General features: G+C 29.0%; 3 protein-coding genes across 14 annotated transcripts; 2 read left to right on the forward strand and 1 right to left on the reverse strand.

The window, feature by feature from the left end:
- The first annotated feature begins 1,216 nt into the window (after nucleotides 1-1,216).
- LOC126921906 (WD repeat-containing protein 20) lies at nucleotides 1,217-9,542 on the forward strand. Of its 5 annotated transcripts, none has more exons than XM_050733936.1 (6): nucleotides 1,217-1,342; nucleotides 1,403-1,782; nucleotides 2,425-2,607; nucleotides 3,173-4,561; nucleotides 6,091-6,162; nucleotides 6,434-6,724. In XM_050733936.1, the coding sequence occupies exons 2-6, from the start codon at nucleotides 1,513-1,515 to the stop codon at nucleotides 6,503-6,505; spliced, it is 1,986 nt and encodes a 661-aa protein (XP_050589893.1). In that variant the 5' UTR covers nucleotides 1,217-1,342; nucleotides 1,403-1,512; the 3' UTR covers nucleotides 6,506-6,724. The 5 variants fall into 5 exon arrangements, 4 of the variants coding, with proteins under 4 accessions (XP_050589893.1, XP_050589892.1, XP_050589894.1 ...); XR_007712593.1 differs by adding an exon at nucleotides 8,476-9,542 and having other exon boundaries at nucleotides 1,257-1,782; nucleotides 6,434-6,720; XM_050733935.1 differs by having other exon boundaries at nucleotides 1,257-1,782.
- LOC126921921 (aprataxin and PNK-like factor) lies at nucleotides 8,686-11,762 on the forward strand. Of its 6 annotated transcripts, none has more exons than XM_050733985.1 (5): nucleotides 8,686-8,819; nucleotides 10,230-10,304; nucleotides 10,390-10,575; nucleotides 10,644-11,140; nucleotides 11,201-11,762. In XM_050733985.1, exons 1-5 carry the CDS (start codon nucleotides 8,787-8,789, stop codon nucleotides 11,538-11,540), a joined length of 1,131 nt encoding a protein of 376 aa, XP_050589942.1. In that variant the 5' UTR covers nucleotides 8,686-8,786; the 3' UTR covers nucleotides 11,541-11,762. The 6 variants fall into 6 exon arrangements, with proteins under 6 accessions (XP_050589942.1, XP_050589943.1, XP_050589944.1 ...); XM_050733986.1 differs by having other exon boundaries at nucleotides 10,396-10,575; XM_050733982.1 differs by lacking the exon at nucleotides 8,686-8,819 and adding an exon at nucleotides 9,698-9,963.
- LOC126921927 (translin-associated protein X) lies at nucleotides 11,629-13,019 on the reverse strand. Of its 3 annotated transcripts, none has more exons than XM_050733997.1 (2): nucleotides 12,859-13,019; nucleotides 11,629-12,651 (listed from the first exon to the last, which is right to left on the reverse strand). In XM_050733997.1, the coding sequence occupies exon 2, from the start codon at nucleotides 12,585-12,587 to the stop codon at nucleotides 11,829-11,831; it is 759 nt and encodes a 252-aa protein (XP_050589954.1). In that variant the 5' UTR covers nucleotides 12,588-12,651; nucleotides 12,859-13,019; the 3' UTR covers nucleotides 11,629-11,828. The 3 variants fall into 3 exon arrangements, with proteins under 3 accessions (XP_050589954.1, XP_050589957.1, XP_050589953.1); XM_050734000.1 differs by having other exon boundaries at nucleotides 11,629-12,648; nucleotides 12,859-13,017; XM_050733996.1 differs by lacking the exon at nucleotides 12,859-13,019 and having other exon boundaries at nucleotides 11,629-12,836.
- Between the last annotated feature and the right edge of the window lie 1,954 nt (nucleotides 13,020-14,973).

Here is a 14,973-nt window from a genome sequence, read left to right on the forward strand (position 1 = left end):
TTATTACAATATTGTAAGTATGTACTATAGGAGAAATATTAATATTCAAAATAAAATAGTATTTTGTCCTTTTTATGTATATCTAATGTGTATGTATGTGTTTCCCAATATTATTGTATATTATATTATTATAATTAGTTATAAATATTTTACAAATTACAAAGATATGTAATTCTACATATAATAATTATTATATGTAGCACATAATTATAACCGTTGTTTTTAAGCAAAATATTATCAAATAATAGTTGTATATGCATAAAATAATATACGTACCAGAATTTGAATTTATTTACAATTAACATTCGGAAAATCGGAAGAAATTTGAAGCAAATTCTCTGGATCTAGATCACGTGACTAATAATTTTAATAGATGAAATTATCATGCCTAATTGAATTTTGTAATCTTTATTTTTCTTATCTACAACTACACGAATCAGGAATCTAAAAAGTCGTCATTTGTCAAATTGTGAAAAATTAATGATGTATAAGATTTTTAAATTCATAATATTATAATATATTTAAATGAATATTAGCTTATCATATTAGAGAAATACTTATAGCATCTTTTTATTACTGGTTATCTGGGTCATGATTAATATCTGTAGTATAAAGTAGTCCGTGATAATTGAATATGTGTTCTTGATAAGCTAAACCGACAAAGAAACAGAGGAAGTGGAAAAAAGTGGGCAAAATTAATTAACCCTTCGCTCGGTTGTTTACAAAATATCCGGTCCCTGACAGGCTGTCAGAACTAACGAATTCAGGCAATGCTGCGCGCGCAGTAATAACACGGCGCTAACAGTGCCGTGTATTCTGTAATTTTATTTAATTTCTTCATTGCAACGTTGAATTACAAAAATTTAAAAATATTCATAATAATTATACATATTTTGATAGACCGTACAAGACATCCAATTGTATTAGGTATTACGTCATATTATTATTTTATAAATTATTCTGTATGATTCTATTGTTTTAATATCATTAAAAATATATTGAAAATATTACACACAAACACACAATATTATTAATATTTTCAATAGAATATGCGTAAATGTATTTTTTCTTTTCTTATCTGAAATCTTTATTTTAAGTATTTGAATGTTTACGACAATAAATATTTGAAATTTCTTTATTAAGCTGCTTATTTAATATATACGAATTCATTTTTACGTTACACATTGCTTATCACATGGAGGTAAAGGGAGTATCAGGGGTATGGTGGGGACGGAATTATCCTATACGAGGTTGAGAGTATGAGCTGCGGATCATAAATGCACGACGGGCAGTTTCGATATAGTACTTGGGGCGCCCTTAGCAAAGGTTACATGCAGAACCGGTAAGCTCTGATATTTGGAAGATTTTTAATACAAGGAGCTGCATAGTTGGTGTTTGACAGTTTTTACAAGCTGTCGAAGAAGAAATTATCGACAGACGTATAGAAAGGCAGAAACCAACACAGGTTTTTTCGTGTCTGATGAGCTCCTCCGTCGCACCGCTGGTGGTAAGATGGCTGTGCAGTTGGATGGAGGAGGGAAGGAGGACTTGAAAACACAGTTTGTCACGCGGGAAGGAACTTATAAACTAATGACTTTGTCGGAGTATTCAAGGCCAAATAGGGTCGGTTACACGAATGGTCAAGGAAGTGCATCCGTTAGGGTGTCTTTCGTAACTTTACCGGATCCAGCGGATCCTACGGGTACACAAGGACTTGGAGACCGAATGTGTTTCAATTTTGGCAAGGAGCTTTATGTTTATGTCTATCGAGGAGTTAAAAAGGTAATCTAAACTTCCCCCATAGTTATTATATTTGTTATTATATTTAGATCTAATTGAGCGTGGATTTATTGAAACCTAACCTCGAAAACGCATATCAAGACTCCATCTTTGCACTATCACCACACCTAACATAGAGAATCCTTTTACTTTGTATATTACTGCATGTAAACTTATATTTATTAAATTTATCTCTAATTAGGTGATTATTTTAACAACAGATACATCAGTCACTTTATTTAGAATGATAACTTGTTTATTTAACTTCATTTAAATTATAACATATATGTTATCTATATTTCTCTTCCTTCCTTCAGGTCTTACTAGCTAAACTTTTAACTTTTTATTAATACATACGATGTATACTAATTGACAAAATATTAGTTAATATATTTAACAATTCTATAAGCCATGTTTATAAATCTGATGCAAATATTTGATATATGCAGATACAAGAAATTAATATTTTTGAAATTTGATAAAATTTTATATCTTTTAAATAAATGTAACTGAGAAATATTAATGATTTTATATAGACAAATAAAATAAATAAAATTTATTAATTACAATATATTTTTACAATATCTTAATTTTAACATGTTATTAAAATTTACAATGAGTCAATGTTATATGAAAATATTTTAGGCTGTGGACTTAAATAAACCAGTGGACAAGAAGTTATATAAGGGAACTAATCCAACATGCCATAATTTTAATCAAACAACAGCAACTGCAGATAGTGCTCCGCTATTAGTTGGTTTTTCTACAGGTCAAATTCAACTGATAGATCCAATACAGAAAGAACTCAGCAAATTATATAATGAAGATGTAAGTAATTTGTTATGTTAAAAAATAGAAAATCATATAGATGTATGAATATACTTTGATATACATATTGAACTAAATTTTTTGAAGATGTAAGAAGATTGTAAAATATCTTTGGTACAATCCTAAAATTTTGGGAATACATTTATTGTGTATAGGTACAAATAGATTGTATAATATTTTATTATTAAAAAATTTGTATAAAGATTGTTACCACTTTATCCAATCTCTGTGACATGAATGTCTTATCTTGTTGTAACATGATATACAAAGATGTTAGTATGATAGTTTAATGATTCATAATACTCTTTGTTATAGTAACATATATTTAATACTATTCATATTATTAATAATGATTATTAGTAGTAATATGATATTACTACTAATCATATTATAATATTTAATTTTATAAGTCTTATTTAGATTTTATGATGGAAGTAAATAAATTTAATCAGTAATTATGTAATTTTTTTGTTAACTTATTAGATAGCTGCAATAGCCCATTTTTTAAGATTATACTTATTATTTGTTCAATAAATAAAAAGATATATATCTTTTAATGTTTCAGAGATTGATTGACAAAAGCAAAGTAACATGTATAAAATGGGTTCCTGGATCAAACAATCTCTTCTTGGTATCGCACAGTTCTGGGCAACTATATTTATATAATGAAGAACTTTTATGTGGAACCACAGCCCCTAACTATCAGTCTTTTAAATCAGGGGATGGTTATGCCATATATACTTGTAAAACAAAATCTACAAGAAACCCATTATATAGATGGGTAATAGGTGCAGAAGGATGTTGTATAAATGAATTTGCCTTTAGCCCATGTGGCTCAAACTTAGCAGTTGTTTCCCAAGATGGATTCTTGCGAGTATTTCAGTATAATACAATGGAGTTAGTGGGTTCAGCTAGAAGTTATTTTGGTGGATTTTTATGTGTATGTTGGTCTCCAGATGGAAGATATGTTGTTGTGGGCGGTGAAGATGATCTTGTGACAATTTGGAGCTTTCATGAAAAAAGAGTGGTGGCTCGAGGTCAAGGTCATCATAGCTGGGTAAGCGTAGTAGCTTTTGATCCTTATACTACATCTTATGAAGATCATGACCCAGACTTCAGTGGTTCAGATGATGAAACATTACCACATAATAATCATAATCATTATCATGAGAAGGCCAACCGTTTGTCTACAACATCGCAAGGAATTCATTCAAACAGAAACTCTTGTGGTTCAGAATTAAGAGTGTCGGGTGGTACATGCTACAGGTTAGGTAGTGTGTCGCAAGATACACAGTTGTGTTTGTGGGATATTACAGAAGATGTGTTGAGACAACCAATGTGTGCAAAACAAAGGCCATCTACAGCAGGTTCTAGTACTCTTCCTACATCAACAGTCAACAGTGGGAATGGTTCAACAACGAATCATCATTTGAACAATTCTAAACATAATAATCTGAATAATGTTAATTACAAAGAAAACGCGAGTGGTAATAATGAAAGTAGTAATAATAGCATGAGTACAAATACAGCAGTGTCAACTGTAAATTCCTTGACACAGAGGTTAGCAGGCCTTGGTTTTGGTGATCGTAAGGGTGATAATCATAAAAGGAACTTTAGCCTCACTATGAGAGGTAGTGGTGCATCTAATAGCACAATAATACAGAACAGTAGTGGTGATAAAGCTACTACTAATTTAAATACAAATAGTAATTTGAACAGTGTCAGTGGAAGTTTAGTAGGTGCAAATAAAAAGGTTAGTTCTGTGATGGACGATCCTATGAGGTTGATAGGGACTGCCTGGTGCCCTAGGTTTGATGAGTGCCCAGTGCTAGAACCACTAGTGTGCAAGAAGTTGGCACACGAGAGATTGACTGAATTAGTGTTTAGGGAAGATTGCTTCGTAACAGCATGTCAAGATGGATATGTCTACACATGGGCAAGGCCTGGTCACATGGTAGGTCCTCTCACCATCAGCAGCACTCTGCACAGGCCACATCATCATAGCAATCCTTACACCAACATTAATTCCCTGCGATCTAACGATCTATGATGTAACTCATCTTCAATCTTTGTTGCAATTTTGTGAAGTAGGATTTTTTAGTAATGAATTCTGATTTGTATATAGAGATAAAACTTAAAATCATTACTGTTATTGAACACAATAATACCTTGGACAATTTTTCTGTTATCATTGTTGAATTATATCAGGCAAAACATGTTCTTTTGGACACATAACTTTATTAAATGTGAAAAATATGAAAGGATGATTTTGTTATTTTTTATCTTTAGTATTGTAATAAACATTGTTCTTGTGGCATCATACATATACATGCAAAATTTTTATTTCAGAATGAATGTATTTCTTGTCTTATATTTACAAACTAAATACTAGTTCACATTTTATCCAAAGCAGTATACATTATATTAAAAGGTGCCATTGGAATACATTAAAGATTTAGTAATATTTTTTAGTCCGTATTGTATATCAATTACAGAAATACATGGATGGATGATACTATGAATGGAAAAATTTAATATATCGATCTATATTCTATTTTAACAAAATTTCTAGTCTTTCTTATTGCATGATATATGAAATATAAGATTTCACATTCTATCTTTATATTTTTCAATTTTTTTCAATTATAAAAAATATGAATTTCTAAGGAAATTTTTCAAAATTTATTCTGTAAAATTTTGATATTAATTGAATAACAGAAATCAAGAAAATCATAAATATAAATAATATAAGGTTCATTCATAGTGTAAACCAGCATTTATATTTGTGCCTAATGATCATCTGGTCAAAATATATTCAATATAAATATTAAAAGAATATATTAGTATGATTATAATTAGAATATATTTATATTTGATTTCCATCATTGAGAGTAATATTGTTTGCGCCCCCATAAGATTTTGTAACAGGGCAGGCCCCTTAAACCCTTCTTTCTTTCCTGTAAAGTGTTATGAGCTTAGCTTAGCAAATGATAGAAAAACAATGAATTATTTAGTTAAACTATTGTCCTGGATTATAATGATGTGACATTTAATCCTTTGTTGAAAACAATGAATTGCCTTGTTGTACAATAAAGCAAAACTTTGAATGAAATATTGCTGCTTGCTTCCTGCTTGAGTTTTATACAAAATGCAATGCAGAAGCTCCAGAAGAAAAATTGAATCAGATATGTTTATACAAATGTTTACAATTTATTTTAATTCCATTAGTTGTAATTTATTCTGAAATATGAAAATTTAAAATGTCAGATTCAGTTTCCTGGTGTTATGCATAAAGCATTTCTATCATCAAAATACCCTATGCTCCTTTATGTTATAGTGGTTTAACCAGTTAAAATTTTTGTGATAATTTTCATATAGTATGCATTGCTTCTTTTATAGTGACAGTCTTATAGTTTTATCGGAAGATGCTTGTGCTTGTTTCTTAAGCCGTTGGGACATTAATTTTTTACTTTGATTGGAAAGATTAATGTTCTGTACCATGCTTTGGCTGATGCAAGAGAATCATGGATGAGTCTTCCCAGAGTTTATCGCATGGTACGTATAATAATTTGTTTCCAACTTGTTTATTGCTTGATCGAACAAAGTAGTATACTATGTTTTTTATATGCTCGTGTGGTAGAATGTACCTTGCTAAGGCATTTTTAAATTGTCATTGATCATACTTCTACGCTATTATTGCACTGTTCTTTAATGCACTTATAGAGATTATATCTGTGTTCCAAATGCTTCCAACATTTGCAGAATTTTTGTAAAAAAAATCAAAATTATTTTTGATAATAAATTTTTATGCATTTTTCAATTACAGGCAGGAATAGGACAGGTTGGAAATGCTCTCCACGTGATCAGTCCCACGGAAGGTGGAGGCACCATAGTATAGCCAGAACCAGATATTAACACATCTTCAAAGCACGAAGAAAAATACGTCCCACTAATGCATACGTTGCAATCTTCAAAAATGCAGTTTCAACCATATATCCACTATTGCCACTTGTATTATGTATGGCCAAGTGAAAATTATTCCAGTATTCTTTGAAAAATGGGTGATTCCAAGAGCATCTAACAATTGATTGCTAAAAAATACATTTTTATTTGGTAAGTTATTTCTAGTGAATACCAATTGCCCTTCCTTCTTAATTTTTTCTTTTTTTAAACGTGAGAAGATATTAAAATTTCATAATGTTATACAAATTTTATAAAAGAACCCAGCGAAAGTAATAAGTAAATTGTGTGTACATGTATATATGTATACATATGTATGTTTGATCTTACATACTGTACTAAATCATTCCAATAAGGTCCGCTTAGGAAAATAAATTTGAATTGAATGGTGTTAATACTAAATGCTTATGTATATTGTCAAAGAATTTTATATTACCAACATTTACTTGTAATTATTTAGAAACATGATTTTAAATAGTTAGCTTCTTGTGGCTTAGATTAACAAGCAGTGCAACTATTGTAATCAGTCAGAGCAATATGTACATATAAAGTATTTTAATTTGTGTATTGTTACTAGGGATTAATTGTTTTTATCTTGTGTAATATTATGTACGAAAAAAGCGAATTAGATAGTATGTAAAACAGAATTTATGTTATTTCATTTTTTAAATTTAATTATACCAAATATTATTTTTTTATATCGTTAACTTTAAGAAATATTTACTGAAAAGATATGTTATAATGTTCCTCCTTTATGTTTCACTTCTTGTTAATGCAGTTCAGGAATATAGTCGGGTTATCGATAACTAAATTGCCTTAATAAGATTGTAAGCTAAATAAAGAAAATTTTTATTTGTTCTATAATGTGGTTACACGAATATGTTTCTAAGAAACTTGTTCGCTTTATTGAAAATCTATAATGAGTGCATCGTCGATGTACGATCAGTTGAAAACGAAGTGTAAAAGATGACTTTATATCTGAGAGCTACAAAGCATTGGTCGTAAATAATTAATTAAAAATCCGACTAAAAAAGTAACCTGTATATTGTTAGAATAGTTGTTTTAAATTTCTATTTGATTATAACTCTGCATGGAGTCTTTGAAACAACTTGTCGTAAGTATTGTATTTCTTAATTCTATTTACAAAGATTTTATGTATTATTACAACATAACAATGAATCATTTTTACAACGAATAAATAAATATTTTTATATAGTTCTCAGATACGAAAGTCTATCACAGTAAACAAATAATTATAAATGTATGAACAAATAGTTATTGAATATTCTAATGATAAACAGTATTTCATATTGCATATTCCACACGGCGATACTATTTATTACTTTATAAAAATAAATAATTACAGAAATATATATATATACATATATATACACACGTTAAAGTATTAACGTCAAAATGTAAAAACGATTTGTATTGTTGTAATTTTTAAACAGTTTGGGAACGATGACACATTTTTTCACCTATCATGGGCATTTCTTTCAAAATATTATTAATTTAGCGATGAGATGCAGACGAAGTACAGAATCGTAATTGTATAAAACGTATTTATTCATTATCATACAAAGTTAATAAGTAAACTATATGATTTAGATAATTGTGTGTGAACCAGTGTTTCTTGGACAATAATATCTGTCATGGCATGCATTCAAATAGTCATAAATATTTTATGATTGTTAAACATATTATAGACTTAATTTATATTTGAGTCATTGAGAATCACTGGTCTTGGCGATAGTATACCTTTTCTGAAATCTTTTTTTGTAAAATTATTAAAAGTATTTCCAAGGATATTTTCATGCATATTCATATTTTATGTTATAAGTAAATGAATTATTCTCGATATAAATGCGTATTATGTATATATTAATAAATTCTGTTTTTACGCAGATAAAAATAATGGACAGACAGAGGTAATTCTGTTTTGAAAGGTATGTTTTAATATCATGTGCAAAAGAAAACAATAACAACTATATTTTTATGTTAAATTAATAAACATAAAAGTATTATTGCAATAATAACAGCATCGCAGCTTTCGTGATAATTGTCGGTATTCCAGGCAAGAATCGACAAGTTTTTGTTGTATTACTTGAAATTTGAAAGTTACATAACGCTTGATACCGTCTACTTTTTGATAAACAATAAATATCTATGTAACATTGCTCTTTTTCATTTAAGCTCTTCGAGGTGTACTGTGATACATGCGTATGCTGACATTGACTAATTACCTAATTGTAAGTAACGAAAGTAAGAATTATGCTAATATCGTGTGTTAAGGCGAATGATTAATTTTCAAACTGTTGATCGAACATTTCTTCATATCGGTATGCGTTATTAAGCCGAAAACTAACGAAGGCTGGCCTGTTAAATATTAAACTATATTTGATTTACCGAATCGGAGATTTATAATGTTCCTACATTGTAAACTAAATAACGAGTCCATAATAAATAATATGTTTTATTTGATTAGTACTGACCAGAAATCGCAGTATCGAATTTATTAGTTAACTTATAAAATTATTTTATTCGACGACCATAAATATATTTCTTGAATTGCTCTATTTTAAAGTTTTATTTTTCATGTATTAGTTACTATTATTCAAAAATATTTTTCGTTTCATGAAGCGAATAAGATTCCTTTATATCGAAGAAATCTGTAGTTGCAATTTGCATAATATTATTATTAATATAATAATTGATACAACGATACAAAGAAATATTTTATTGCGAACTGGTTAACTAGTCTGGCTGATTACATCCGTACAGATGCACATAAAAATGTCCGATCTTTTCCTATTTGTTGACTTTTCTATGAAACATTTTTCAACGCAGTTTTACGATTAAATTTTACGATTAAATCGCATTAAATTTTTAATTCTTTTCGCATTTTACTTCATTTATTTATAAAAGTGTACATTCTTTGTAATTATAAATGAAAAAAATTTAATTGTTATTACCGTCGTGTACTTTTCTTTCTAACATATTTACCCGATACATATGAATATTATTATTTCCAAAACCGTAGCTAGTTAAGTTTTGTTTTTTTACACGATTCGTAAAAAGTTTACAGGCAATCAATTTTTTTTATGACGCCACCTGCTTAGCCGACTACGATTATGTTCGATTTGTTCTTTTCTGTTTTCATTTCTTTTTTTAACATTTGTATAACGTGTCTTTACTAGTGCAACAAAATTTTATTTTGTAACTGATTTTACAATATGAAAAATTTTATACATAATATATTCAGAAAACTTTCTGTAAATATAATAAATAGAAGAAATGAAAAAATTACAAATACTTCGAGTAGATAACGACGTGGTGCAAAAAATGGACTTACAAATAGGTAATAACATCATTGGCCGAAATGTTGACACTGGAGTAAGTATATTAATTACGCAAAGGAAAAATATAACAAAATAATCTTGAATTATTTCTGAATTGTCGATTATCTATTTTAAAATTGTAGATGTATTATGTACTTATATCATATATATGTACACATTCTTATGTATGTGTGATGAGTATGTTTCATTACGGGAAAGCTTTTTTTCATATATTCCGTCCACATTTAAAAACGTTTGCATCTTTTCAATCTAAAACTACTGTGAATTGTGAAAATTTAGTGTGCATAATTTGTATTTCAGTGTGATGATGATCGAATTATAAAATATGCCGCAATAATAAATTTAACATCTGACAATGAAATGACAATAACACCGGTAAGAAGGAATTCGTGATTATTTATAATGATGTAGATACATCGAATGCACCATTTATTAGTGTCCTATAGGAATTATTTTCTAGTATCAGGTTGCTCCATGTTATATGAAGTCTATCGAATCGTCGCGATGGCAACTTCTTAAATTGGGTGTTGCAGTACCGGTAAAACCTGGAGATGTTTGTACTCTGGTACCGGATAAATGTTGGTTTAAAATTATATCAGTACCTGATAAAATGGAAGATAATGAGGACTATACGTTGAAACGAAAAGTATTAAATTAATGTCTTAAATGATAGTGAAATTAATTTTCTAACATTTCTTAATAATCCCATTATAGGTTAATGAAGATTTAGATTCTAATAGTGTACGTGATAAAAGACTCTGTTCAGGAGAAGGGGATAATTCACGTTCTTCATGCAATGCATTGCATAAAATATTAAATAATGATCACAATGTAAATAAAGTAAATGTTGAAGAAAGTGTTACAAATGAAGATAATATAACATATAATAACAATGAAAATAAAGCACAAGATGCAAATTCTACATTAATATGTGATTATCACAACATAGATCAGTCATCTGCAATTGAGAGATCTGCTTATGAAGTTCAAAATATTAATAAAGAGAATAGTGAATCTTATGTAAATGAAAAGACTTTAAGCCTTAAAAAAAATTTAGATTTACCCTCTATAAGCGAAGACCATGAAAAAGTGGTGGTAGAAGATATACAATCCCCTGTTTCAAAAAATGTACATAGATCAAAAATATCTGCTAATGCAACAGGAAATGTTTTCAGAAGAGATAAATGCAAATATGGAGAGGAATGTTATAGGTAATTTTATATGTTTCTTTTTTTCTTATTATAGAGTTTCATGAAAAAATCCTTTGGCAGGAAAAATTCACAGCATAGAGATAAATATTGCCATCCTGAAGATTCTGATTATGATATACCTGATAATAGAGAAGAATGTCCTTATGGCACTCGATGCTATCGTAAAAACCCTCAGCATAAAATGAAGTTCAAACATATTGGTACAAATATTGCAAATAATAAGCGTAAGAAGCAGAATTCTAAACAAACACAGATACAAAAATCTTTGGATACTATAAGTGGAATGGAGGATTCATCCGTGGAGGAGTCTGCTGAGGAATCTGTTGATGAATCTGAGTATGAGCCTTCTAGCAATGATGAAAGTTCAGATGATGATGAAATGTACTCTGACAAAAATTGAAAGTGAGCTGAGAAATGATATAGCTGACCAAGATTATAGATATAAAATCTTTATATCTATATAAAAATATACGTTAATATAAGAAAAATGAGAGTATGGAAATGATATATTTTATAAATACTTTTACAATATTAAAGTCGATAACTAAGTAAAATGATACAAACATTATCACATTTATTATAAATGTATAAAAACAATATTGAATAAACTATTTAAAAATAATTATGGAATATTTATGGTTATCTTCAAAGTTATTATTTATGTTTTTCTTTGAAGTTTATAAGTTTTTTAATAGGCATAATTTTCATCACTGTCTGCATATTCTTCATTAATTAAATCCACAAGTATGTGTTTTGGTATTTCTGAACCTCTTACTTTAATCGTATAGCAAACATTTTCTATTTTGTGGAGGTTTTGTTCAAGTGTGCAAAGCTTTCTATTCATTAACCTATTTGAAGTATTTGTACAACCAAGAAAACATGTATACATATCTCTAACAAAATTGCGTGTTTGGTAACAACTAGTTCTGTCTCCTGCTGCCAAGTTATTGATGCACAGACGCATTAGTTCTCCAGTCAGATCTGCAATGCCCAAGATATATTCATACGGATTGACTAAAACCTGTATGGTTTTAACATTACTAATCTCAGGATTATTATAAGTAAGTGTTTTTTCTATTTCTAACCAACTTTTCATATTATCACATTTTAGATACTGATAAAATGTAACAGCTTCTACATATTCTTCCAAACCGTTACGATAAGCTTTAAGATAAAGATATGGATCTTGATCTTCTAATTCATGCGCAATAGATTTAAAAAGGGTTCTTGCAACTTTTTGCAATCTCATATCAGCTTCACGTAGCACACTTTCCTCTTTGCTTTTTTTATCTATGGTGTGCAAAAGAAAAATTATTCTTTTACTTTCTATAGTAATATCTCTGCCAAATTTTACAATTCTTTCAAAACGATCATGTTTGTCATCTAATTTAGTTGCATATGCTCGAAACTGTTGTAAAATTTCACTGCTTTGTTCTGTAATATCCATGATCTCTTTTCTCTTATCATCAACGTTAATCTTCTTAGTACAGCAATGTCCACGATTTTCTCTTCTTTGTCCAATCATAAAATAAGAAAATTAAAATTTTAATATTCTTTGCTAAAATTGTCGGTATGTTTGGTTTAATGAAGTACATTCTGATTTAAAATTGCATCACACGGATTTAGTAAATATTATAAACAAAAGTGATTTATAAGAAACTGATAATATGAATGATACAAAGTAGTTTTTAAAATATTTTATAATTTCATTAATATACCTTCGATTTGTGATATAATTTTTTTACTGATACAATGTTATTATGTTAGATTATAAATACAATTACAAATGAATAGAATTGTCCTCTATTTATATATGTAATAACAATAGCATTGATTAAGTACAAGATAGATCTGACATTCAGTGCTTTTTCGTGTTCCACGTTTTGGGAGTCACCTAACCTTAGTCGATGAGTTATCTAACAAGAGATGTTCAACTGTCCCGCAATATTCAATGGTGGGTGTAATTAATGTATTTGTTGCCTAAGGAAAGAAAGAAGAAGTTTGGGAAAATATATAATAAAAGATTATATATGTATATATGTATGTACAAAATGTGTACAGATTGCAATATGCAATAGGCTTTGGACCGGCAGATTGCACAGTTCTTAGGTTAATATCATTTTTCAAATAGCAGTATTCGGAAATGTAAAATATTTCTATCGCTTTTTATATAGTAATATTTTAGAATATTAATGTTTGTGAAACGCGATCCCAATTACGTCATAAATTAATACTATTTATCGATAAGATATATTTATGTATACTACTACAAATCTTGTATTTTACTATAATATAATATATAATTTATCAGAAAGAATTGAATAACTTACGTACAAAGATAAAATTCTTTCATGAATTATAGATTTTTGTATTAAAATAAATGTCGAGAAAATGCAGTATTAGGGTACTAATAGAACATAATACGTACCTGAGTAATTTGCGCTCTGGTGACAGAAATAGGAATTAAACTTTGAAATCATACCATTTCGCGCGTTGTCATATTGAAAGGAGGAAGTAACTGAAGAGTCTTCGTTAGAAATGTGGAAAATTTAATACATATCGACATGTCATTACTTCAAAATGGTAAGAATCCTACTTTGAATCGTTTTATATGCACAGATATTAACATATTGCGGACACATCACGTTCGTGAAAATTCTCGTGGTTATTCTAATACTTGAGGCCGGTTACGAAAATTTTTGTATTTTTATCGTTATGATTTACAGAGAAACAATTAACTATACTCTTAATACAGCTAGTAATAAAACGATTAGTCTACAATATGCTAACACAATTAATAGCGATTTATCATATTTCCATATAAATAAATGGATATTGAAATAAATTTCAAGAAAATCCGGCTAATAACGGGTTACTAATAGAACGTGATACGTTCCTGAACCAAGCGCACTCTTGTGGTCAATTTTGAAATAAAAATTTAAAATTACACCATTTCGCGCGGCGTCATCTTGAAAAAGAAAGCAACTGTCGAGAGCTCGTCATAAATGTGAAAAATTTAATATACAACACCAAGTCATTGCTTCAAAATGGTGAGAATCTTAATTTGGTTCATTTTGTATTCATAATCTAATACAATTTATAGTAATTTGTCGTTTTTTTATATGAATGTGAATAGACGGTTGCTAGTTTCCGATCAAAGTCACTGTATACATACACCGAGAAGCACAAATCACGTATTGTTAGAGTGAAATTGTTTTTCTTTTCACTCTTCTTAATTTTATTCGTTCTCTTCTTTTCTCTTTCCTATCTTTTTGCTCTCTTTTCCCTTTTTGTCATACATTCAACTATGATCATGAACGAAATGTAGTTCGATAATCATTCGATTTTACGGCAATAATAATTTCGTTTTCTTTTATTTTAATTTTGTTCGTCTAAATTACATATATTAGCTCCTGTGTGTTTCCATTCTCTGCGTTGTGTTTCAGTCTAACGTATTGAAAACATATCCTTTCCAAAAATTTGACGACTCTTGTTCGTGCACTCTCGATTTGTTGTCAAGTCTCCCCACTCTCCGCCAACCGAACTTTGGCGCGGGGTCATTCCATCGACGAAAATCGGAGCGATTAGGTGTGTGTATTACTCCGTGACAGGTGTTCCTTTCCTACTACGTAGTACATATTTACACGCGTAGTTATTATTTCACCATCCAAACTCACGCCACTGTTAACTTCGTTTAATTAATGTACGTTTTTATTTAATAATTTATTATAATTTAATGAAGATTTTACAATGTACATTTAGGATATACAATTTCTGTAGTAATTAAACTTTATTCAAATTTTAATTCATTTTGTTATTAAAATTTCAAATTT

The sequence above is a fragment of the Bombus affinis genome, chromosome 11, assembly GCF_024516045.1.
Source record: "Bombus affinis isolate iyBomAffi1 chromosome 11, iyBomAffi1.2, whole genome shotgun sequence".
NCBI classification, from domain to species: domain Eukaryota; kingdom Metazoa; phylum Arthropoda; class Insecta; order Hymenoptera; family Apidae; genus Bombus; species Bombus affinis.

Bases quoted from the DNA above. Each gene is read 5' to 3' on its own strand.
- LOC126921906 (XM_050733936.1), top strand. From the start codon at position 1,513: ATGGCTGTGCAGTTGGATGGAGGAGGGAAGGAGGACTTGAAAACACAG. The intron at 2,608-3,172 runs GTAAGTAATTTG...TTAATGTTTCAG, and splicing joins GCAAATTATATAATGAAGAT to AGATTGATTGACAAAAGCAA. The intron at 6,163-6,433 runs GTACGTATAATA...TTTCAATTACAG, and splicing joins TTCCCAGAGTTTATCGCATG to GCAGGAATAGGACAGGTTGG.
- LOC126921921 (XM_050733982.1), top strand. From the start codon at position 9,865: ATGAAAAAATTACAAATACTTCGAGTAGATAACGACGTGGTGCAAAAA. The intron at 10,305-10,389 runs GTAAGAAGGAAT...ATTATTTTCTAG, and splicing joins ATGAAATGACAATAACACCG to TATCAGGTTGCTCCATGTTA. The intron at 10,576-10,643 runs GTATTAAATTAA...ATCCCATTATAG, and splicing joins ACTATACGTTGAAACGAAAA to GTTAATGAAGATTTAGATTC.
- LOC126921927 (XM_050733996.1), bottom strand. From the start codon at position 12,665: ATGATTGGACAAAGAAGAGAAAATCGTGGACATTGCTGTACTAAGAAG.